Source organism: Chlamydotis macqueenii, chromosome 1, assembly GCF_036417535.1.
Source record: "Chlamydotis macqueenii isolate bChlMac1 chromosome 1, bChlMac1.mat, whole genome shotgun sequence".
NCBI lineage: Eukaryota > Metazoa > Chordata > Aves > Otidiformes > Otididae > Chlamydotis > Chlamydotis macqueenii.
Window position 1 is genome coordinate 160,679,090 of NC_141556.1, and position 24,740 is coordinate 160,703,829.

Here is a 24,740-nt window from a genome sequence, read left to right on the forward strand (position 1 = left end):
TGACCAGAAGGTGTAAAATATCAGTATTCTGCACGCATAAGTAATGTAATTCAGGGTTGCCTGTGCTGCTTTACCTTTTGTCAATTAAATGTTCTCTATTACAATGTTTTTCAAGATGCAGCAGAATGCAAGTTTGCAATTCTGTGTTTGTTAGGTAAGATCTTGAATTTCCTCTGTCACAAGAGATACAAGTATGTTCTATGGGTTTTTTCTAATTTATAGACTTCTGAGACCAGACCAGTTAATCTTTTTTGAAGTACAGTTTATCACAGGCTGTAGAATCGTGCACACTGATCTCCGTGTTGAGCCCAGTGACCCGGTGACTGGGGAAACATATCTTCCAGGGAGGCACCTCTAGCCTTGAATTCCCCACTTCTTAGTATTTTCAAGTCACTAGTTGTCTGACCAAATCAAATTTACAGTAGCTGATAGTGAGGGAACACAAAGTTGCTTTTTTAAGCTTTATATTATAAGGCATCTTTAGTCAATAAACTGCATATAAAACTTTCACTGTACAAAGAGGACCATGACCTTTAAAATAAATATTTCCTTGTATTTTTAGGTCAGATCTAAGGAACATAAACAAACTATTTTCCTGTTGATTTTATGCATCTCTCTAAGAAAACTGTCATAACACCCCTCCTAGGCAGTCCTTTTGAGATCAAGCCTCAGTGCTTATAGTGGCACTCTTTTGTGTACCTACACACTTCATCTTGGTGTCTTTCCTGCCAGGCTATTTGGGGTATACCGGCTTGCTTAGTGTATGTGTGGTTTTTGGTCCTCAGAGGGAATATGAGCAACATCTGGACTGTATTAACAGGAGCGCAGCCAGTGGAAGGAGGGAAGTGATTATCCTCCTCGGCACTTGTTAGCTCACATCTGGAATACTGCATCCAGTTTTAGACCCTCAGATACAGGAAACACTCTGACAAACTGGAGGGAGTTCAGTGGAGGGGTCACTAAGATGGTCAGGGGACTAACAGGAGAGATCTCCCTCTGCAGAGACGCTGAGGAAACTGGGCTTGTTCAATTCAAACAAGAGGAGGCTTACAGAGGATTTAATAGCTGCCTTCCAGTACCTGCAAGGATGCTACCAAAAAGATAGGCTCTTCACTGTGGTACATGATGGAAGGAGTGAGAAAATGGGTGTAAGTTGTAACCTGAGAGGTTTAACCTGGATACAAAGCAAAACTGTTTCACCAAGAGGACAATCAAGCAGAGGAACAGGTCACCAAGAGATGTTGTGCAGGCTCCATCCATACCAATTTTCAAGACTCGAACTGCATAAAGCATGGAGTAACATAGTCTGACCTCAGAGCTGACCCTGCTTTGAGTAGGAGGTTGAACTAGAGACCTCCTGAGGTTTCTTCCACCCTGAATGATTCTTTGATACTAAATCTGTGCAAACAAGAGCTGACAGAAGAGGATACCTTTCATACTGGCTTACAAAGGTGGAGTCCTGGGTTCTTAAGTCTCCCAGAGAGAAACTGCATTGCAGAAGGGTCTCCCAACCAGCAATGGTTTTGTTTTAGCTGGAGTGGTATCCTCCTCTCTATTTAGGGCTGAGCCTGGGAAACAGGACACTTGCTTCAGATCTTCTTTCAGAAATGCCCATGAATTTGATATTAAAGAATCTTTAGATAAAAAAACATCTAAAAGGCTTGCTGAGGTTTGACCAAGCCTAAGTTTCCTTCCTGCCAGTGCAACACCTCTATAAGAAAGCTCATGAGTCATCAGAAGTTACACGATGATTAGTCCCCGTGATTGCCATATTCCTTCCTGCATGCACAGTGGCGCTGGTTACACAGGGAGGCTGCAGAATGACCCACCTCAAGCTGGCAGTATAGTGCACCTTCCTGAACAACGAGATCGATGGAGCAAAAACCTTGGAGCTGAAAAATCCAAGGGGACCCAAGGTCCCATTTCCTGGTCTTACAAGTCCAGTATGGCACCAAAAATGACCCTTCATGTCACCAGGAAGCTGTCATATGCCGTTTCCAGGGACACTCAGCTCTGGGTTTCAGAGAGGTGCCTAAATTATCATGGTGAATTCAATTTCTGGAACTAGGTTTGTGACTTGATGCGGTGCTCTCTTCTGCGTATGTCGTTCTGCGTGGCTAGGTGCGTGACACTCTGTTAGACCATATCAAATGTCTAATGTTTAATGAAACCAGCTGCTAAATGTGTGGTCAGACATACACAGTTAGAGTTGATGTAGATGGGACTAAGAGCGGCTCTGGACCCTACCTGGCTGTCTCTTGCCATCCTCTGCTGCCCTCCTCCAGAAGTTACGTGGAGTTCTGTTGGCTGAATTGTTGATTTGATCATTCCGTAATCTGGTTGTCCAAAGTGATCTGGCTTAAAACCAGACTTACTTCCTCCATTTTTTAAATAAAAGTGAGGATATTTTTAGTTTGGATCTTTCCCAGCACTGGGCTAAGGAACATCGAAACAGTTGAAGCAGCACTGATCTTTAGCATGGAGTAATGAAAGTCAATGCAGAGAGGGTTGGAATGGTAATCTTCTCATGTGACTTGGTAGCAGCTGGAAAAATTCATCTGACTGCAGCCTAAGCAATAAATAATGCCATACTTTGTTATGGCTACTTGACTTCTGGTTTTGGCCCTGAATTCAAAGACTTTGCCTTCTGTATCACAATGTCTTTTCCTGCTGTATCTTGTCGTGTAGCATATCTATTTGGGATGGAATTTAGCACCAAACTCTGGACACCTGGATGTGAGTGCCCAGTGGAGATGTCCACCTGTGCGCTTTCCCCTCAAAGTAGATGTGCGCATTTAGTCGCTTGAATAGCTCTGTAGCTGCACTGGCTGTGTTGAGTAGCTCTTGTGGGAGCTTAACCAGCTGCAGCTGCCTTCTAAAGACTTAGCTCTGACTGCTGTGTTGTGACATTTTTGAGCTAGAAGTCTGTAGACAGTAGTCCAGTTACAGCAAACGTGGTCGTACTTTTGCTTTTTGTCTAAGACTCCCGGCTCCACTAGAGTTAAGAAAAGGCTTCCATTTTAAATAAATGGATCATGCTTCATTTTAAATAAATGGATCATGGACTGTTTTTCTTCCTGTGACCGTATGTTTTACTAGCTGTGGTTGCTGTTGTGGTTGCTATTAGTGTGAAAGCTAGGTTAGACCATTTCAGGAAAACTGGAGAATATTCTGACCGTCCTCAATCCATGCAGACATGCACTTGAAGATGGCAATGTTTTGTTGTTGCTTTGGGTTTGGTTTTTTTTTAAGTAACTTATAATATTAACATGAATTAATTTAATAATAATTATACAGCTTAGTTTTCTAATAATCCACTGGTTTTATGTCTTTGTAAAATACACTTTAGAGGCCTGGTTTCTATTTTTGACAACCTCGAGGTGGTTTGCTGTGCGTCTGGATGCCATCTGTGCCGTTTTTGTTATAGTGGTTGCTTTTGGTTCCCTGCTTCTCGCCAAGAGTAAGTACAGATGTTAGAAGTTCACCCCGTAATTACCATGTATAGCAATGTTTAATTCTTTTTTCATAGATTGCTGTTTCTAATTGTTTAAGGACTGTAATTAAGTTGTGTTCCTTTCTAGATCATGATCTCTTCCTCAGTCTAGGGCATTGGGGCTGTATCTGCTTTCCTGCAAATACTGGAGGCAGTTCAGACATCTTCTGGGTTTAGGCATGCATCTACCATCAGCCTCAAATGTGCAAACAAACTTGCAGATCTGTAGTCTTTGCTTTAGAGATTCTGGCTTACAGAGCAATAACAACAAATAAATCTTTTTCCTCACCTTTGCCTTTCTTTTTTGGGCCTACAGGGCTTTGCTTTTCATATTGAAACATCCACAGAGCTACTTCTTAACAACTTCTTTCCTTTCTATGCATGGCACAGTAGGCCAAAAGGCAAGATGAAATTCCTAGGGATACTCTTTTAATATCTTGGTTTAGCAGGATAGGCCAGTTCCAGAAAGAAAATCACCTCGTAATAATACATTTTATGTTTACTGTCATTCATGAACTGTCGTTAGTGTATGCATCATCCAGCATGTAATTGGGTTAGATGTACTAGAATGAGATAGTCATCTAAAATATGAAGGAAGAAGTAATTATCTTGGACATGAAAATTAGTGCTAATTTGCTGGTTTTGTTTCTTTTCTTTTTTCTTTGGATAAGTTCTGTATATGCATGTGTGTTTTAAAATTTGAACACTCTGTGCTGCTCTGCACTGAAAATTTTGAGCTAGGTTTGATGTTATTAGAATGCAAAAAGACAAGTCAAAACAATGGTCCTGAATCTTTCCTTGCCTCTGGATAAGGAGTAGCTCTCTTGAAGTCATAGAGCTATACTAGGATAAAGTTCAAGTAAGTGAGAGAACAATCATGCTTAATATTGGGGTAGACAGAATTCATTTGTTTTGTGAGCGTAGACCCACCGAACACAATGAATATTTATGTAAACAAGGGAAGAAATATTTTGTCTTGTTATTTTATCTGGTTGCTGAGTTGATGTAAATGTACAGAGTTGATGTAAATGTTCATAACTTATTTTGAAATCATTTTACAATCATTTTTGTTTAGGTTTAGGGGCTGATATAATTCTCTTAAAAAAAAAAGTGAAAAGTTACTAATGCTCAGCCAGATAGGGTTGTGTAAGTATGGTCTTGAATCTGAACCTCAGTTTTTAGATAAAATGCCAGGCCAAGGAGAATTGGGATTATCTTTTTAAATATTCAGACAATTTCCAAAACATATCAAAAAAAAAAAAAATGCGGCAAGTAGCTGTTCTGCCTGGAGCCACTCATTGCGCAGATGGCAAGTACAATGTAACCAAACAAAATTCTGGCTGTGATGCTTCCATCATGTAAGTAACCTCATGAAAGTGAAGTTAACTAGGATTTTGTGTAATTACCGGTGTACCTATTTGATTCTCTTTTTCCTTTGTTCTGCAGCTTTGAACGCGGGGCAGGTTGGTTTGGCGCTATCCTATGCGATCACGCTCATGGGAACATTCCAGTGGGGCGTTAGACAAAGTGCTGAAGTTGAAAACCTGGTAACGTTTATTTCTTCCTTTTCGTGGTTGTCACATGAGGCCTTAAGGATGGGATTCTTCTTAATTAAATTAGAACATTAATACCTTAGGAAGTTATTGAGGCACCACTTACAGTCTGTAAAGAAAAATAGGCTCTTCTGGGGTATAATTTGTTTGACTGAGTTTGAATGTCTGTTGAGATGAATTGTACCCAGTCACCATCCCTATCCATTCATAGTAAGGGAGGCTTTATAATCTCCCTTTACAGCAGGAAGGAGACTGTCTAGTTAGTGTAGACAATTGCTTTACAGCTCCCTAAAATTGCAAGGAATTAATCCATCTCTAAAAGTAAAGTTGGGGGAGATACTTCTCATTATTTATTATCGCATTTTAAAATTTTATTTATATTCCTCATGGCAGTTTTTAGGGTCCTGTTAATTCATTGTAAAGGCTTATATTGTTCTTTGTTGTAAGTTAACAAATATTTGAAAGTATTTGTTTATATTCAACTGAGAGGATTATGTGGTTTCCAAAATATATAAAGTAAAATGCCTTCCACTAACTTACAATATTTACTAGCATGTTCTAGTTTGCCTATTTACTTTCTTAAGTTAATATATTAAAAAAGGTATTATAAAAAGAACATACTAAGCGTAAACCTGGGGTTTTTTTGTGTTATGTTGACAGTTGAATGTTACTTGTAATTATAATTTCCTGACTATAGCCTAGAAAATATTTGTAGTCCTTTTGTAGAAGTTACAAAGCCATGTTTAATAACAAGTAAAATTAATAATAATGTTATATTTTTATTTGTTCATCTAGCACATTACTACTTCTGAGCTTTTTTCAAACATGAATAAACTAGTGATTACATATTTCAGTGAGAAATAAGGAGAAAGCTTTCGGATTTTTTGTTTTGTTTTGTTTTGGGAAGTGCCAGTCTGTGAGACTCTTATGTAGTGAGTTACTCTTTTAGAGGACGTGATTCAGAAATACTTTGGAGGAGAAAGACTTACCATTCACTAAGCTGGCTTTGATGTGGCGTGTTGATCATTTTAGGAAGCTATGATTATCATCAACTACTTTGACAGGTGGACATCCACCAAAAATCCCTGACTACATTTAGAGGAGGCAAGAACGTTTCCTCTCTATTCTTCTCTGTCACTCCTTCTTTATGTGCTTTTCCTTGGAGCTTATTTTGTAATGTGGAAAGGGTAGGTGGCAAAGAGGTCAGAGAACTTGCTTCCTGGTGACCCCTGCAGTTAAAGGCACTCCAGGGAAGATAAGCCTATTGGATATCTTCAGGATGGGTTTTTTTTTTTCCAGAATCCATCTGTAAGTGGATAACATTAAGTAAAATTAATTGTAATGAGAAGATATATGGGTGAGGATGCACGCCAGAGCCTAAACAAAACTTTTCTTATTTGCCCAAGAGGAAAAAAAAGACTCTCAAGCTCAGCTTTTGTTTCTCTTCCTTCCTGCATGCTTAGAGGCATCAGCAAATATTGCAGTTTCTTTCACACCTGCCATAAAATAAGTAGGAAAACAAGTTTTATTGCGTGTAGGTCACCAATAATATGGTGACAGCTATCTTGGATTGTGGAGTTGCTTGTGACAAAGATATTTAAAAGATTTGCTGAGGTCAGTGCAGTGGTAATGTTAAGGACAAAAAAAAAGAGGTGAAGAAGCCATTGACCCGATGCTAGTAGCTATTGTGCATCTGCCTGTAGCTCATATGGCAGGTTCATCTCTAGCTTTATCTTCCCAATGTGCAGTGAAATGGTGTCATCTTAGCCAAGACTGACAGACAATTCCCACAGATTAAATTTCTTAGTACTTATGTACGTACTTAGATTTGTGATTAATTGCACTGATTAGAAATGAATGCTTATGTATGGATTTATGTATCATGATAGATTTGGGCGTGCAGTAGGACATGAGATGCATTCTTTCCTTTTTTTCAGTTGTATGAAGTAAGCATAGGATGGTACCAAATACTCTTTATCTGTGCTTAAAAGAAAAGCTCTGAAATAGTTTGCTTTGAATCTTTATGGTAAAAATACACACACACATACATATATGCATGCAATATTTTCAATATATGCAATAAGCTGAAATTTGTGTGTGTGTGTGCATATATATGTATATATTCTTTCCTCCCCTTAGATGATATCAGTAGAAAGAGTAATGGAATACACAGAACTTGAAAAAGAAGCCCCATGGGATACCAACAAGCATCCACCACCTGAATGGCCAAGCCAAGGAATGATAGCATTTGAAAATGTTAACTTCACTTACAGTCTAGATGGACCTTTGGTGTTAAGACATTTGTCTGTTTTAATTAAACCAAAAGAAAAGGTATGTATATGGCTGTCTTTGGTCATTCACAGAAATTAGGCAAATATGATAAGTTGACAAGAAGCTATGTGATAAAAATACATTATGAAACATATGAATGTTAGGAAATTAGTGAGTGTTTTTTTAAAAAGTAAGCCTTAGCCATATTTAATAGCAAAAGTTGGAGCCTATTTATTTCCTGTAAATTTAGCATAAATGTGTCTGGGAACATGACATTTCTGTCTGTCAAAACAAAGGGTTAAATGTATTTGGTAATTTTCTGATAAATTTTCAGTTTCATCAGATAGTAGCAGACATTCAGAATACAGCCTAAGCCCAAAATGTTTGTTCAAATCCAAAGCAAAGGGAGCTACATTACAAAACTGGGAATTCAGTAGAGAGAACATTAATGGAATGAAGGGTGTCAACACACAAGGTGAGCAGAGACAATTGAAAATAAGGAACGTGCATGCCCTTGCACAGAGCCTGGAATGGAAAGGACAAGAAAAAAATACAAATCAGTTGCATAAGTATAGAATTGGGGATTTTATTTCCGTTCCTTTCGGCTACCAATCCAATTAACTGTTGCTGTTAATTAGATTGGTAGCTAAAAGAAACATAGAAATAAAACTCTACCTGCTCTGCAAATTTGACTCTTCCTCCCCAATTTTGACATCATCCCAACTGAAAGAGTGCTGCAGGGAAGGTCTCCCCACAGACAAAATTAAATTAAAGCCCTACAGTGTTAATTCATACTTTGCTACGTTTCGAATGCACAGGTACTTTTTTGATTAGGATATCTTCCCTAGGAGGCTGGTTCAACGCTCTACAGTTGTTGCCCTGGCCTCATTTGTGATGTGCTTTTCCATTCAGTCCCAAACCTGTTTCATTGCTCAAGTGGTCTTTTTTTTAATAACATACATGTTACCAGAATTCAACCCAGCTTTGCTGCGTGGAGATGATCTCATGGAATTAAATATGGGTGAGTTAAAAATGGTGTTTTAAGAGGAAGAGCAAAAGGGATGTTTTATCTGCTCTCTACTTATCTTGCCTATGGGCCATCTCTTTAGCTGTTATGTTTCACTCCAATGTAATAGAAGACAAGAAGACTTACATTTCTTAGAGACATACAGAAATAAAATAAAAAAACAGAAGCAAGAGATACTAGCAGTGCATGACGCAGTCCTTGGTGGGGGCAGGAGGGAGAGGGATGACTGAGGGTATTTATTTTTACTGAGTGGTTATGCTGTGGTTTTGTCATCCTGAAGTTAATTTGCCCAGCTTGAAACTATTGCCAAGAACTTCATGTTTGTTTTCTGTGATGTTTTGCACAATACTGCAGTAGACTGCCACTGTGTAAAATAAATCTCCTAAGCATCTCTGCCCCTTATATTGGTTTTAATTATGGAGAAGCGTCTCTGCAGGACCGGGTTTCCAGATCTGCTAGGGATTCTGCCCATGTGGCTGTCAGTGAGAGCTCCTCTGCCTACTTGTACCCCCTGGCTCACTCAGACTTCTAGTGGCTGTGGTGCCACGATGAATGAGTTTAAATTTCTACCATGCTTGTAGGGTTTTTTGTGGCCACCACAGTGCCCAGTTTGGGATGCTGTGGGCACAGCAAGAAGGGAGGAGGTGAGTACTAGCAGATCACTTGTGGGTTAGAGTCTCTTTTGATCTGCTTCTCTCGGCGTTGAGTATTTCCCTACAGTCAAAGCAGGCTAGGAAGGACCCTCTGTTTTAAAATCTTTGCTAACATAGCGGATTCTGTCAGAGGCAGACCAGGGAGGGCTCACATCGGGAGCCATGCCAGCAGCTGGCTGTGATTAACCTCTTCAGCTAGCTGCAGCAGGAGAAGGTTAACATGTGCTGCCTTGGTTTTTAAACACCACTATCTTTGTTTTAGGGTGCTTACAAATGCTTATTGACTAAGATATTGTTAAATGCACCTTGTCCTGACAGATTCTGAATCTGAGGGTATGGCTACATGAAAAAGTTAGGAGGGTGAGGGTCTAGATTTATGGCATGGCAGCTGTTCGCGTAAATAACTCTCTCAGCGCAGCACGAAAGGCGGGTTGCCTGAGGGATGACAAAGACATGGGCAGTTTCAGTGGAGTAAGCTGACCTGCTGTAAATCTCACTCTCATTTTTTGTGCAGCTCTACTTTGAAGTACGACTGATGCTTGAGTAATGATGAGCCCAGTGTAGCAGGTGTACTCCTGTGTATGCACACAGCTTACTCTGGGCAACAAAATCCTGGCCATATGATTCCTGTTGGGTGGCTGGGACTCCCATTTGCAGACCGTCGCTGTGTTTGCGCTGGCTATGAACATGGCCCTCTGAAGAACAGAATGTATTTAAAAAATAAATAAATGTGTATGCTGAGAGCTGTTTCAAATTCATGTCAATTTTCAGCAGCCTGTAGTCAGTTGGACCAAAAATACAAATAGATTCCTCTAAATACTGAAGAGCATAGTCCTTTCATTTGGTGCCAAACTGAAAGTGGGATTTTGACAATATGCAGAGCAGCTGCATTTTTATTTTAAGTATCAATGTATTTTTTATGGTTTTTTTCTTTATATCCTTAATACAATACTTTATATCACTGACATTTACAGAGAAACAATTGAACTTTTGTTTTCACCACTCTGGGTGTCTGTGTTCTCCATTCAGCGTTTTCTTTCTGAGCTGTAGTGTGACTGTTCGGAACTATTTTTCCTTTGTTTCAGTGATATAATTTAGAATACTAGACATTTTATCATTTATTGTAACAGACTGGCTTAAATTGGGCTGTATTTTTAATAATAAGCACTGTATAAATGTTAATTAGTTTATATACAATAGTACAATAATGAATTGTTGGAAGAAATTGTTGAATCAGAAAATAGAAGTAGAAAATACCTTTTAGATTATGCAGCGTAAGTTGCTCCTCTGCAGTGTACTTTCTTAGTGCTCTGTGTATTTTTGGTCAAATGTGGGCACTGCTACTTTGTCTGAGCTTAGTGCCTGTGACTGTTTGGAAGTTTCTCCTTGCTCTTCGATGTAATGTTTCCTGTGCTTCATTTCATTCCAGCAGTCGTTACTGCATACATCTGAGTCTCAGGCAGTGGGTAATTGCCCTCTGGTGTCTGTACGTATACTCATGAAGGTTTTCATGTTTCTTCCTCCCTTCTGCACCCCAGTCACTTCGCCAGGCTATATTGTACATATTTAATCCTCATAAATCCTTCCTCATCAAATCAGTATCTCCAGCCCATATTAACTTCTTGTTGCACTTCTCTGAACTCTTTCCAGTGTGTTGATTTCTTTCTGGAAATGGAGCGATTAGAACTGAGTGCAGGAAATAACAAATCCTGCCGGATTAGATCTGTATAGAGGGTTACTCCCTTCATGTTCTCTGATACTATTGATTACTGTACATTGTTTTCTCTAAGAATCCTTTACCTGAAGACAACCTATTAAAAAAAAAAAATCTGTTCAAATAGTATTTAATCACCACTAATTATATGTCTCTTCTCATTTATTAATGAGTCTACTTTCTCCCAAGTGTTGATTTCATATGAAATATTTGTAGGTCTTAACTCCTTGTCATGAAAGTTAGCAGTCTGTATCTTGCATTTTCTCTACCTCTTTTTTCCAAAAGTGTTATTTTTTCACATTGCATACAGCTTCTGATTTTTCTTTGGGAACATATAGAAGCTTGAATCACTGTGACTTTATTATTCACTGTTTCTCCTGTTTGAAAAGGAATTGCAGCTTGCTCACATGTAGTGTCAGTACTTGTGTCCTCTGTTGAAGCTGTCTGAAGCGTGAATACAGTCTATAATCCTCCTGCTAGTTTTGGCTTTATTCTGGCTTTAGAATTTGACTACTTTGAAGTACTTCACCTTAACCATGCTAACCAAGATCAGTCTCAGTTATTTAAAATGGGAATATTGCTCATACATTGTTCCCAAAGTGCTTTATGGGATTTCTTTTTTTGCATTGGGAAGTAGGTGCATGCCAGAAATTATTTGCCTAACATCACCCAGCAAACCAGGTGTAGTATAAAAATTAGCAGCCTTGAATCACATTACTCTGTACATCAAGCCACTTTATCTTGTTTACACAATAAAACACCACACATTAAGGGAAAATCTTTCACGTTTGAATATGATCCAATAAATTGTTGGGTATCCAAATGTCACCTGAATCCAAACTGATTTGAGGGGAGGTTAATTATAAAGAAGTTTTATTTGGTGCTTGTTCTACTATAAATCCTCTGATGTTGTAAAAGTGTTGCTTGACATATTAATTTATCCTGAAAAGCTCATGGTTTAATTGTACAAGCTTGGCTTGCTCTGTAGGTTGGAATAGTGGGAAGAACCGGAGCTGGGAAAAGCTCTCTGATCGCAGCCCTCTTTCGCTTGGCGGAGCCCGAAGGAAGGATTTGGATTGATAAGTACTTGACATCAGAACTGGGACTCCATGACTTGCGGAAGAAAATTTCAATTATACCTCAGGTAAGAGAGTGACTTGGTCTGCTATAAACATTTTCAATATAATGCCATAGTGTTGAAAATGCCTTGCCAGAATATGTTCCCCCTGCACCCCTATATGTAGGAGACATAGAAACTTCAGTGAGGTGTTGTTCCTTACTTAAGTAAGATCTTGATTATTTTAAGGTAAACAGAGTCATGTTTGGGGACTGGAGCGTTTTCTTCCTAATTCTGTCTCCTGTCTGTTCCTCTGGAATACTTGTGAGTAGGTGTTAGCAGTATGCTGTCCTCCTATAGTCTGGGAAAATCTGGCAGGAGTATACCAATATATATACACCAAGCTTCAGCAGTCCTCTGAAGTAACTTGATCCTTTGGCAGCAATTCCCATCTGGTGCATTGCCTGAAGCTCCCTTAGTAAGGGTCTTTGAGGGACCACTTTCACCTCTCTAGTCGCCCCTGTACAAACTGACTGAGGCTGGGTCTAGAAAGAGAAATGTGCTAACTAGAGGTGAGCTACCAGCCTTTCCATTACTTGGAGAAGGTTGGATAGGAAGAGAACACATGAACGGACAAAGGAGGGGGTCATCATGATCCATAAACAAAAACTTGGTGACCTTTAGAACCTGAATGCAGAAAAGGCTGCAGTGTAGGAACAGAAACTAAGACAGTCTTGGGAATAGCCTTGTCTCTGGTGCTGGAGCAGAAGACAGGATGTTTCAAGAAGTCCAGTAGGTCGCAGGTCTTCTCTTCTATGGTCTTACCTTCAAATGAGACATTGAATCACTGAAGGGTTCTGTATAACCTCAAAATTTCCTGAAGGCAGAGCCTGTGCAGGTCACCATGTTTCATGAGAGCTCGGATCTCTTCCATGATCATTTGCTCTCTGCTGGAGAGGGAGGAAGAGGGAAAAGCTTCATATGCTGCAAATGCAAAGTCATGTTTTTGGCAAATAATGTGTCTGGGATGTTTTAGCAGGTAGATAGAACAGTAAGCTGGAAACCAGAGAGATTTGTTTGCTGTGTTTAGCATTAATTCTCAAATCTCTGTATTTTATTACAGAAGCTTTATGTAAAGTCCTTACACCACCTTTGTATCTGAACGTTTACTAGCCTGTTGGCAGGCTGGCCAAGAAGATATTACTTTATTTAAAAAGAGATTCTGATAAAATGGTAATAAACAGTGGTTCTAAGCCTCTCTTGATTACCTGCTGGTTTGTTTGTTTGTTTGTTTGTTTGTTTTCCTTTCTTAAGAATAGAAGTCAGAGAAAAGTAGCAGGTATGATACTGGGGTGAGGGGAGAGTACTCCCCCAGCAGTTAGATTGTTGCCTATTGCAGGATGTCTTTTGTTTCTGCTTACTGAAGGCTTTGTTACTGCCCAGCAGAGATACTCATTGGAACTAGTCATCTTTTGTATGTAAAGAGGACTATGTGGATTTAAGTTCTTATTTTTTTGTGCACAGCACTCTTTTCTCTGAAAAGCAGATGATCATCAGTTTATTTAAGGTCTGTAGCTTTTTCAAAGCCTTGCACGTAGCTATTGTGGGTGATTTCTACGTTGGGAAGAATTCAATGCAGTTAAAATAGAATACTGATACAGGAAGACTGCTGGTCAAATACAGTTTCTACATGTTGAGTGATGCAGCTGCTCAGCGTTCACAGCATTTAGTTATACATGGGGTTTTTTCATACATTGGTCTGTTGGCATGGTTGTAAAACTATTTTAATCCAGTTCAATTCTATGGCTTTTATCAAGTTTATATGATAGAGTTTTCATCACGGTCACAAAGGGTTTTAAGCGTCCAAAGGCTAGGAGGTAGCATTTCTTTTTTTACATAGAGGAAGATTTGTTTTCAGTAAAAATATGCAAAACTATGAAGTGGTGGTAGTAAGAAGAAGAGGAGGGTTTGGAATAAGGTTTATACTGTAGTAAACCAAGCAATAGGGATTGTTTTGTACTGTGTTAATAGTAGTGTTAATAATAGAAATAGTAACGTAACATCAGGTAGGTGTTTTGCAGCGAGTATCTTCATAATTATGTGGGAAGCTAAGAAACCAGAGGGAGAGATGCTTATTAAAATTAGAACATAAAACATGTTAAACAGAACTATTCCTAGAGAGTGATGAGGCAAGACTGAAGTTTTCTTATATGTAAGTTTGAATACCTACCTGAAGAAATAAAAATGTGCTTAGGCTTCTAATTGCTTGTTTGGATGGAGCTGTGTGAAGGTTGTGTTTGTAAATCTTTTCGATGCAAATGTTGTCTGCCTCCCTGACTGCAAGCGTTTTTACAACAATTATTTACAGGTTTGTCTTATTACTTTCCTCTCATAAACCAGACTATTTTAAATAATAATCTGTGTCAGAAATTATAATTAAAAAATATCCTTATCTTCTGTTGCAGTACATGTCTGTTGTTAGGACTTTTATAATCGTTATGAACACTTTATAAATTCAGCCTCTTATTTTGCCAACCTATAAAAATGGATTGAAAAGGAAAATAAATGTAACAATACCTTCTAAACACACCAAATGGTGTATTAAAATATGTATTGTTAAACAAATTGCTTTCTAGCTATTTTTGAAGAAAAATGTTCTTTAGCCTGTTAATGTTTTTATTAAATCCTTTTGTTCATTCAACAGGTTTTTACTAACACATTTTGCCTAATGAAACAGATACTTTCAAATAATTGGCATGTTTTGTCAAGAGATGCATATGTTCTTTTACATTGCTTGTGGCGTGTTCTGTCTTTGTTAATCCTTTTATACCGCTCAGAGTGGTTTAGAAATGAGGACACAATGAAAGGGTTCAGGTCTGAATTTTGTTCTGATTTGCTGCAGCCCTTTGGAGCTGGACATCACCAGTGTTAGATCAGGCGTAAGTCACAACAGAGGTTAATCTCAGAGTTAGCTGATGTTATCCAATGTAAGTTAGACTTTATTTCCTAAGGAGAAAAAAAAAAGAAAACATTTTGCATAAGATTTCTCCACTTTAAAGAAAACTGACAACAGGATGAATAGTCTCCATTTATGATTAGCACTGTTAGAGCTTTTGACTTGTTGTCTTCATGTGTGATATTAAGAGGAGTTTAGCCCTGAAGTCCTGTCAGTGAATGACTCTCAGGTCTGGCAGTTCACATTAGGTGGGAACTGATTTGTTGCTTAAGGGATTCTGGACCAAAAGGCGTCTTCCCACTTCTCAAACACTGCATTTTCCAGTGCGAATTGATGTGTGCCAGTTTAATTAATGTTCTGTTATTGGTCTGAATGGGAATTGAAGTAGAACAAAACCTGCTTTAACCGCGGGTAACCAACAGTAGTATCTGAATGGGAGAAGGTACTGATTTGGCTCCATGGTGTATTTTGAGTTCTAGCTTTGCCCAGCAGTGCTCCAGTTCTGAGTAAGTTTGCTTTGATCCTGTGGCAGTATAGATTAACTTCTGTGTGTAATAGATCTAAACATTGTGTTGAAATTATGAAAGGTGTTCCTCTTAGATTCTGGTGGTAAAATTGAAGGGCTTATATGGTATGAAATAAAAATATATATATATATCCCACAACCAAATAGAAAAGCAAAGCCAGGAAGGTATTGTGAGTTCTTTTTGGTTTGTGTAGTTCAAAAACAAATTTAAAAAAACTGCCCAAATGTAATTTAGGAGTGTGAGCTTATTGACAAGTGGTAGGTGCTGGTTTTATTAACAATACCAGGAGGACAGCAAGGATTTGATGTGAGTATGTATATACATATATATATGTGTGTGTGTGTGTGTGTGTGTATGTATATGTATGTATAGCTTGTGGCATCAAACCAGGGGCGTGCAAATGCCCATTTGGGTACCGACATAGCTGTGTACAGCAATTTGCAAACAGACCTGCCCTGTTTGGTAAATTATCTTCGTACAGACTGGTTGAACAATACCTTCCCCCCTGCCCTTCCTCTTTAAGTGTGCTATTGTGAAATACTCCTTTGCATTTCATAAAAGATGGGTTGTTGTAGGATATTTCTGTGCTATTGTTGATACAGGTTAATTCTGATTATTATTAAATCACCTATTGCGATACAAAACCTGTGTTTATAATGGAATGCTAATTTTACTGGGTTTTAGGAGCCTGTTTTATTCACTGGAACTATGAGGAAAAACTTGGATCCTTTCAATGAATACACCGATGAAGAGCTGTGGAATGCTTTGGAAGAGGTGACTTATTAAATCTAATAATGTGCATGTGATATTTATAAGCCAAATAACACTATAGTGCTTGGGTGCATTAGGTTTTAGATGTTTTTGTCACGTTTGATAAGGGCATAGCTGTTGATGGAAGAAGCTAGACCATTTATGCACGTGTTTGAATATGTGTGTGTGTGTGCATGTGTGTGTAGACATGTATATTGTTATAAGTCTTTTATGAAAAAATTATCCTTTGGGATGGTGCTTTGATTACATTTTGATTCATATCTTAGTTTTAATGAACATTAATAGATTCTTAACAATATGCTTTAATGTTTTTAGAATTCTAATAACTGACACACTGTGTAATCCAACTTGGCACTTACTCATTTTGTGTCAGGATATAAAAGGTAAACCTTGCATACTTATTGTTGTGTCATCAGACACACAATAGCTGATTTAAAAGGGAGTTACTCATCCTACAATATGTTGACATGTCAACAGGTGCAACTGAAGGAGGTTGTGGAAGATCTACCTAATAAAATGGAGACGCAGCTGGCAGAATCTGGATCTAATTTTAGTGTTGGTCAGAGACAGCTGGTATGTCTTGCCAGAGCGGTTCTAAAAAAAAATCGGATCCTTATCATCGATGAAGCAACAGCAAATGTGGACCCAAGGTAGAAACAAAATCTGTCGTGTTAAGATGAGCTGTTTTTTAATTTTAATATGATCATTTGTAGAGATAAACTTAAATACTTTGTATTTTTTATAGTATGTACTGCTATTTTATGTTTTTGTTGGTGGCATCATAATTGCCTATTCAAAACGGGGTGGTTAATCTTTGGGTACAGAGCAGGTGGTATAAACTTAGCACTCAAAATATCCTTAACTTGAGTGCATTCCATAGAGTAGGAAAATTAATATTCAAAGTTTTATTTGTCATGAAACCATAGACAAGAAGACAAGATCCTTGCAGGGGGGTTGGACTAGATGACCTTTGAAGGTCCCTTCCAACCCTAACCATTCTATGATTCTATAACCTCCTTGGAAATTTAGATGAGTAACATCAGAATAGCCATGAAACAAATTGAGTTCTGTTGATTTCAGGAAGAAATGGCTCTTGGAAATAAATAAATCCCTCCCTGTCCCACCCTCCCCCCGGCCCCCCGCCCCACCACTGCCTCCTCCAAAAAAAAACAAAAAAAAAAAAAAGCCAAAACAATCACAATATTAGAAAGGTAAAAAATGGTTATAAGAAAAACTAGATACTTCTGGTTATGAGATGCTATCCTTTCAGACCGCTCAGATGCCAGGATAATAAGTTACAGACAAAATAGTGGTGGAGGAGAAGGTAAGCTATCCTAAACAGCACGGGAATTGCAAAGCAGATTTGGAGATGTTTAAGTCTACAGGAGGGACCCATTTATCATTCATTATTCTGTCTTGTATAACTCAGGCCAGCAGAACTTTCCTGATGAATTCATTCCTGTTTGGACTAGAGTGTACTTCCAAAAGAACATCCAACCTCAATAGAAAAAAATTCAGTGACAACCCTTGTTAAATTGTTCCAATAGCTAAGTACCCCCACTGTTACTTTTTGAAACATTTGAAATGCTGTTGGAAATATTTTGGAAACAATACTGCAAACGTACTGCATCAATTAGTCTGAGCTGAATATATAGTTCCAACAAACTATGGCTTGAGGGAGAACTCAAAGTCCAAAGAGGACAATAACACAGCAAGTCCCTCAAACAGATGCATTAAGGATTTTGTATGTCATCTGGGCGTGACTCATTTTTATAACATCTTCTTGGGGGAGAAGTGGTGTCACTAGGGTAGCTTTGCAGTTCAGCTGACAGTGTATTTCTAAAAACCTTTAGAGAAGTGCATTCCCTTCCCAGAGATTCTCTCTTTTTTTTTCTTTTTTCTTTTTTCTTTTTTTTCTTTTTTTATTATTAGTTTATTTTTGGCTGTGCACTGATAGATTAACTGTGATTAATTGTAGCTGTGGAAATTTAATACTGTCTTACTCATCCTCCTTATTTTGGCATCTCACATGTGTATGTTCTCAACTTACACTATCCATTTAATTGATCTTGATTAATGTGTGCTGCAATATATATTATAATAAGGTAAATGTTTGTATCAACTCTGGGCATAACAATACAAATAATAGCTTGGAACTTCTTCTTTGAATTCAGTTTGCATTACAGTCATTATTACCTTTTCCTTCATGTGTTGCTATAACTAGAGCCAAGTGTTTTTCAGCTGTGCAATCTGATAGAACGCTCATCAGGAAATGCTGATGTGGGTTGCTTACCTGAGCAGCTAGGGAGGCATTTTTGGCATGTAAGGAAAACCTTCTCTTCTGATGCACAGCCCCCATACCTGGCACCCTTGTCTCTAGCCTGGCAGCAAGCACACATCGTATCAAACACCTGGGATAGGAAACTGTGGGGAGCTGCCACCGGCTCTGGAGGATAGTATTTCTTTTTTTTTATCTTTCTGACTCTATCTCCTCGCCTCAACCACTGCTGCAACCATGTCCCTTCTCCGGTTCAACCTGGAAGCACATGTGAGGAGGCAGAGTTTTGGGGTGGGAGGAGGAGAAGGAAGGGTGAGGTGACATGAGGAGGTGTATGTGACAGCAGAGAGAGGTGTGCAGCGTACCTTACCCAGGGCTGAGGGACAGCCCACCATGTTTCTCCAGCTCAGCTGGGTCATTCTTGCCTGCTGCTGAGTGAAGCTGAGCAAAAGAGTGAAAGGAAGGAGTTGGAATGCACCTGTCTTTCTCCTTCCTAACTCTTCCAGCTCACGTATGTACCCTTATTCTTTCCCTTGCTCCTGATAGCCCCCAGCTGCTCTGCATGCTGCAGAGGTGTCAGCACTGTCGCGAGGGAGAGGAGGAGCTTGCCATAAAGAAGGTTGCCCTAAGTCAGACTACTTGCATGTTTCATGTGATGACTGACAGGTGTTTAATTTGATCTTATCTTCTTCGTCCTGAAGCTGGCATTCTCACCCCGAAGAACAGAATAGTTTTATAGCAGTTGAACCATTCTGGAAAGTTACATGGAATCTGGAGCAAAAGAGCTGAAAATCTCTCTGTAGTTGCTTTGGTGATAAATTGAAACAAAATCCTTAGTAACTGAGACTTTTTAAAAATATTGAGTAAGTTGAACTTACGAAGCTCTCTGTGCACTGACAATAGTATTATGGGTTAACTTGTATTTTTACTGCTTATAGAAGAGAAAACTTTTTGGGACCAGTCCCCTGCCATGTTTTTACGTTGGTTGTTCATGGAGTCTGGTAAAAACAGCCATTGCTCATAGTTCTGTTCATTAGCCAGCTTAACCTTGTAAGGTTTAACCTTTTGTTACATCTAACTGCTATCTATAACTGCTTCTCTTTTGGAGAAATTATCCAAAGCCATTCAGGAATTGTATAGTGCAAGATATGCTTCCAGGACAATCCCAGGAGGACATTAGACTGAAGATAATGACTTATCCGGTCTTCCTTTCACCAGCTTGATTGCTTCTCATTCAGGTCATATTTATTCTTGCTCTTTAGATCATTTTCTTTTTACACAGTCGACTAATTCCAGTTACGTCAGATCTTGGGTTTCTGTGAAACTTGGTGCTAGATCTTCAACCTGCAGTGCCAGTGGGACAGCTATACCATCATTTTGTGCTTTCTTATTGTACTGTTCCTTGTGATGGGGAGTATCATGGTTCCCGTTTTCATATAATCAGATTAGCATTGAGGTGTCATCCAGCAGCCCTGGTTTGGTATTCAGGTTGCGTCTTTGGTTTCTAATGTGCCTGAAAGATGCTGGGGTTTGATCCACTGAGGCACTTGCCTGGTGATTTCTCAGTGTGGGCAGGCGCCACAAAAGGTCTGTTTATGCCCTGAAAAAAACGACAGAAATTCTGCTTCCTTTGGCACTTTTCTAGAGGGTAGATGGCTCTAATTGTCATGTTATATATTTTCTTGTCAGCACAGAGTTGTGTACATAGATCCTTTTCTTAATCTTTTAGATTTCCTTGCCTTTCCTGCCTTCTTCCCAAGATTCACCTGAAGGTTACTGATGGTGCTTCTGCCTGCCATCCCAAAAACTATACTCCAATATCTGTCGAGAACCTTAGAGAGGATCTGGTTGAGTCTCTATCAGTGGGCATGCCTGCATGAGATTTCATACTGTGGTATTTGAAGATGGAGCTATTAAGTCTCTTTCAGATTACTTTGTCATCTCATTTTAGAACATTTGTCACACCCACAGAATGGCTAGCAGTTCCCTATTAGGGATAAGGTTGTATTTAAGAAATACCTGTTTAAGATAATAGTTTGATAGTATCTATCTAAGAATGAGAAATGGTTTCTATTGTAAATGTAGGAAGAGGTGGTGCTATAAGGAAGGCACATAACAAAGGAAGATAAAATAAATGCATGCAGAGGACAGGGATGTTCAAGGATGAGGCGTTCTCAGGTAACAGTAGGAATAGCCTGCGAGTTACAAATCATTTTGAGCCCTTTACAAAGTTGTTTTCAGAATTCCTGAGCAAGCTAAAGTTCTCTGTGCTCCTTAGTAGCTCTGTAGGAAACTTCACTTTGAGCTTGACTATAAGGAAAGAAAAAGGCTTTCTTTACATTATTCTAGGGAGTATTGAACCTTTTGTTTCATCATTCGGTGCACACGATCTCTTGATGGTTGCAGAGAACACATCCCACTGTCTATATAAGCGTCTTCCCTACTGAGTGTTTTAATATATGGCCCTGGTTTTTAATTTTGAGAGTAAGAGCAGTCAGATCATTGAGGCATGGCTGAGAAGATAGCAAAAGAGCTATGTGCGTTAACGCTGGGATGAAAGCACTGGTGTTGCTGTGATGTGAGACGTGCACACGCTACTGGGGCATTAAGTATGAAAAGCTTCCTTAAAGAGACTGTTAACATGCAGGGCTAAAAAGCCTGTCTCTGTCCTGACTTCTCCTGTCTCTTTCCCAGAATGCATACTGGCCTTGGTTCAAAAGGAGGAGTTGAGGGACATCTGCTTCCCACTATGTTGTTTAGCTTCTTTTAGGAAGTAGGAGCAGAAGGACCAAGCCTTCTCAGACTGAGAACAGAACCTGTTTCTCTTAAGCTCATGAGAGAGCCTAAGTGTTTCTGTCCCCAGATGAAGATGACAGTCAGCATGCATGGGAACTCTTACTTAACTATTTATGTCTTCCTTCTCTCTAGTGATTTTTCCTGTCATCAGCATGTATCTGTCTATTCCTTTGTCATGCTGATTGCTTGAACTTGGTTTGTAACAGAACTTATGTTCAGTCCTTCAGAGCATCACCTTGTGCTTTCTGCTATGGAAACTTAATGGTTACTTCGTTCCTCTAAGTCATGCTGTTCTTCCAGAGTTGTCTTTGTCCACTTTTTATTGTTGTATTTCCTGACATAGTGGCATCAGAACAATTCTTTTTGCATTTTGAAAGTGATATCGATATTGATATCAATATTTTATATCAAAAACATCAGAGTGATATCAAATATCACTAATTTATGAAGTGATACCAAATATTTATCATGTGCAGACAGACTCAGTGTAGAGTACTACTCCTGTCTAAAAAATAATTTGTCAGATGAAGACGTGTTGCACGAATCTTTATTGTATTTTATTTGATTTTCCAGTTACTTTTAACAATTTGAAGAATTAAGTCTTTGCAAGAAACCAGTTGAAGCTAACATGACTGCCTGAATATAACATTTTATCCAGATATGTCCTTTCTCTTGTTTTAACTGTATGTGCAGCATTTATTATTCTCCAGTCATTACATAAAAGTACAATTTCTGTTTTAATAGAAATCCTAGAAATGAGACCCGTGCCTTCAAGTGTCTGACTTCTAGGCTGGAGCTTCCTTGGTCCAACTAACCCCAGTATATTTTGTGTTCTTTTTGTCTTCCTTCTGTCTTGGATGAAAATTTTAGTTTCTGTACCTGTGTTCCTACGCTGCTTTTTTGTCCATTCTCATCACTCATCAGTTATTTGAAGGCTGATGGGCAATATGGGAGTATTCACCTGGCCTGGCCTTGCACCCAGATTGGGAGCCAAAGCTTTCTGTGCAATGTGGGCTATCAGGTGCCTCTAGAGGGCATTCATCACCTGGTGGCTGCCTAATTCAGGTGCTCCAGTGCACCTTCCAGCCATGCCTTTCCCCTTTCATTGCCTAGAGATCGGACTGTATAGATTCCCCATTTAAGCCTGACTGGTATGCTTTAAGTCAGGTGATGTCAGTGCTTCTCTTGCACAGTTAGTTTCTTGAATCATCTCTGGTTTTATAGGTTTTGCACTGCTTTTGCATTAATGCTTGTTTTATACAGATGAAGAACATTTTAGTGTCTTATGTATCTTTCAGTATAATTTTATTTCCTTTTCAGGATTCTCAGCTTTGTTTGTGACAGTTACCACTTTAGCCTTGTACTTCAGTGCCTGTGCTCTAGCTTAGTTTTCATTCTTTACAAGTCTTATGTTTCCTCCTGATTTCCTTTCTTAGGTGGTTAATTCATATAGTAGGTTTACCCTTTATGTCTTTTCTTGGGTTGTGTGTTCCAGTTAATGCTTTTGATTTATGGAATATGACAAATCGGTTTGGTTTTTTTTTGGTATTCAGGTTCTTGAGCTACTCCAGTCCTGGTCTAGTTTACCAACCACCTCCTTTATTTAATCCCCTTTTCCAGCTGAAATCAAGAATCTTAGTTATGGGCTGTCTTGTGCTCATTCTTCAGTTGATTTGCAATGAAGGATATTTACTTTCACCAACTTTTCTTCATTGCTTGCACAAACTAAATCTTAAGATTTGCTATATTTTTTTTTTGTTTAGAAATGAGTAGGAATAGACTTTTTTGGTGTAGAAATCTTTATGAATATCAGATTCTACAGAATGTTCCTCTTTCTGTAATCAAAGCCTGGGAAATTAGTCTCCTGAAATGAAATGTATTCTTCTACTTGCAAGAGGAAACTCTTTTTCTTATTAGAGGATGGATTTTGGAGTATATTTCATTGCATGCTTCCAAGTCATCTAATATAACAAGAGCAAAAAGCACTATCATGACTTCATAAGCATATTTCCTGCTATACAGTCATGTTTGATGAAATCACAAAACTTGCCTGCCATTCAGTTATCTATGCAAACATCTTATTTTTGTCTGCATTGCTCTTACTGTGTTTCAGAACAGATGAATTCATTCAAAAGACGATCCGTGAAAAGTTTGCTCACTGCACAGTGCTGACCATTGCACACCGCTTGAACACCATTATTGACAGTGACAGGATTATGGTAAGACTGTTAACTGGGAGATTTGGGGGTTTTTGGGGGTTTTGGGTTTGTTTGTTTGTTTGTTTTTGTTTTTCCTGAAGAAGGATAATGTTACTGACTCTTTCTTCTTAAATTTGAATCTTCTTAATCAAAAAGTGGGCAGAGGTTTAAGTTATACTTTAGACTTCTCCTAGTTAACCTAGTTACTGTGATTGGCAACTCATTGAACTGTAGAAGTAATGACCTGAAAAGACTTCTTACGTTGTCTGGCCCTGGGGTTTCCGACCTGTGAGGCATAAATCTATTGCAGGTGAGGCCCAGCAGCAGACCTGAGCAAATAAACTCTGCCAACACTAGGAGCCTGTGAAGACACACCCAAGAGGCTCTGGACAGAGTCAGCTGGATTCAGTCAGGTTTATTAATTCAGTCTCGGTGGGCTGAGGGAGGCAGTGACAATAGTTAGTGGTGTGGGATGTGTGAGGAGGAAGTGGTAGAGGTTCTGGGACAGGAGACATGGAGGTAAGGAGGCAGCAGCTGCCCTGGGGCAAGGGTGGTAGTGGAACTAGACTGGTGAGGTAATGAACAGGGCCAGCTTTCTAATGCAAGGTTCAGACAGAAAGGATGAAGCACTACCAGTCTAGCACACTCTGCCATCTTTGTTCCCAACAGAACAATGATATACTCTGCCACTGTGAAATACCCTCTCTGCCATCTTGTCTGCCCCACAGTGCATTGCACACATATAGAAATTAAGAAATACTTGCTGATTGTTTTCATAAAGGCAATGATCTTTCCTAGGCTCTCAGGAAATCAGGCTGGTTTTTGCCCTTGAAATGATGCGCAGCCTGCAGTATTGCAATTTTCTGCAGTAGGAACAGGAGCCCTTTGCAAACATTTTCTTCACAGCCAGTTAATGAAGTTACTGACATAGCGGCCAAACTGTGTTCGTGAGTGGAACTCAAATTTAACTGGGCTGCAAGCAGAAATTACTCTTCACATCTCGGTGGTAACCTTAAAAAAATACTTTATTCAACTTCTGTTTTTTGAAAATGAAGCGTGTTAATTCTTTCCATGTTTTTTTACTGGATGCTCAAAACATTTTTTAAAACCTGTAATTGAGTTACAATGGTTGCCTGAAGTACACAAAATGAAACAATTGGATCTACTGAAGTGAGTGGTAGAATAGAGTAGATTGTGAACTGGGTGATTATAGTTTACTTACAAAGAGAGAAACCAGCAGAACTGCTATAAGTAGTCATATAATTGCAAGCGTTTAACATATAATAAATAAATATTTTCTTCACTGGTGAATACTTCCCCACAGGTCTAATGGATGTGCTGGTGTTTTCTACAACTAAAGTGAACAAAAGACTTGTGAGGAAGCAACTGTGACCTAATTAATAGCTCTGTGTGTTTGTTAGCTGTCCAAAGGGATTTCTGTGGCTT

General features: G+C 38.9%; 1 protein-coding gene across 1 annotated transcript in view; it reads left to right on the plus strand.

Moving 5' to 3' along the window:
- The window catches only part of ABCC4 (ATP binding cassette subfamily C member 4 (PEL blood group)), a 157,041-nt gene that overhangs the window by 109,159 nt on the left and 23,142 nt on the right, over positions 1 to 24,740 (plus strand). The window contains exons 23-29 of the mRNA XM_086771389.1: positions 3,350 to 3,460; positions 4,940 to 5,040; positions 7,186 to 7,377; positions 11,700 to 11,855; positions 15,936 to 16,025; positions 16,500 to 16,672; positions 23,210 to 23,315. Of these exons, the coding sequence (XP_086627515.1) occupies positions 3,350 to 3,460; positions 4,940 to 5,040; positions 7,186 to 7,377; positions 11,700 to 11,855; positions 15,936 to 16,025; positions 16,500 to 16,672; positions 23,210 to 23,315 (929 nt within the window). The remainder of the gene's footprint in view (positions 1 to 3,349; positions 3,461 to 4,939; positions 5,041 to 7,185; positions 7,378 to 11,699; positions 11,856 to 15,935; positions 16,026 to 16,499; positions 16,673 to 23,209; positions 23,316 to 24,740) is intronic.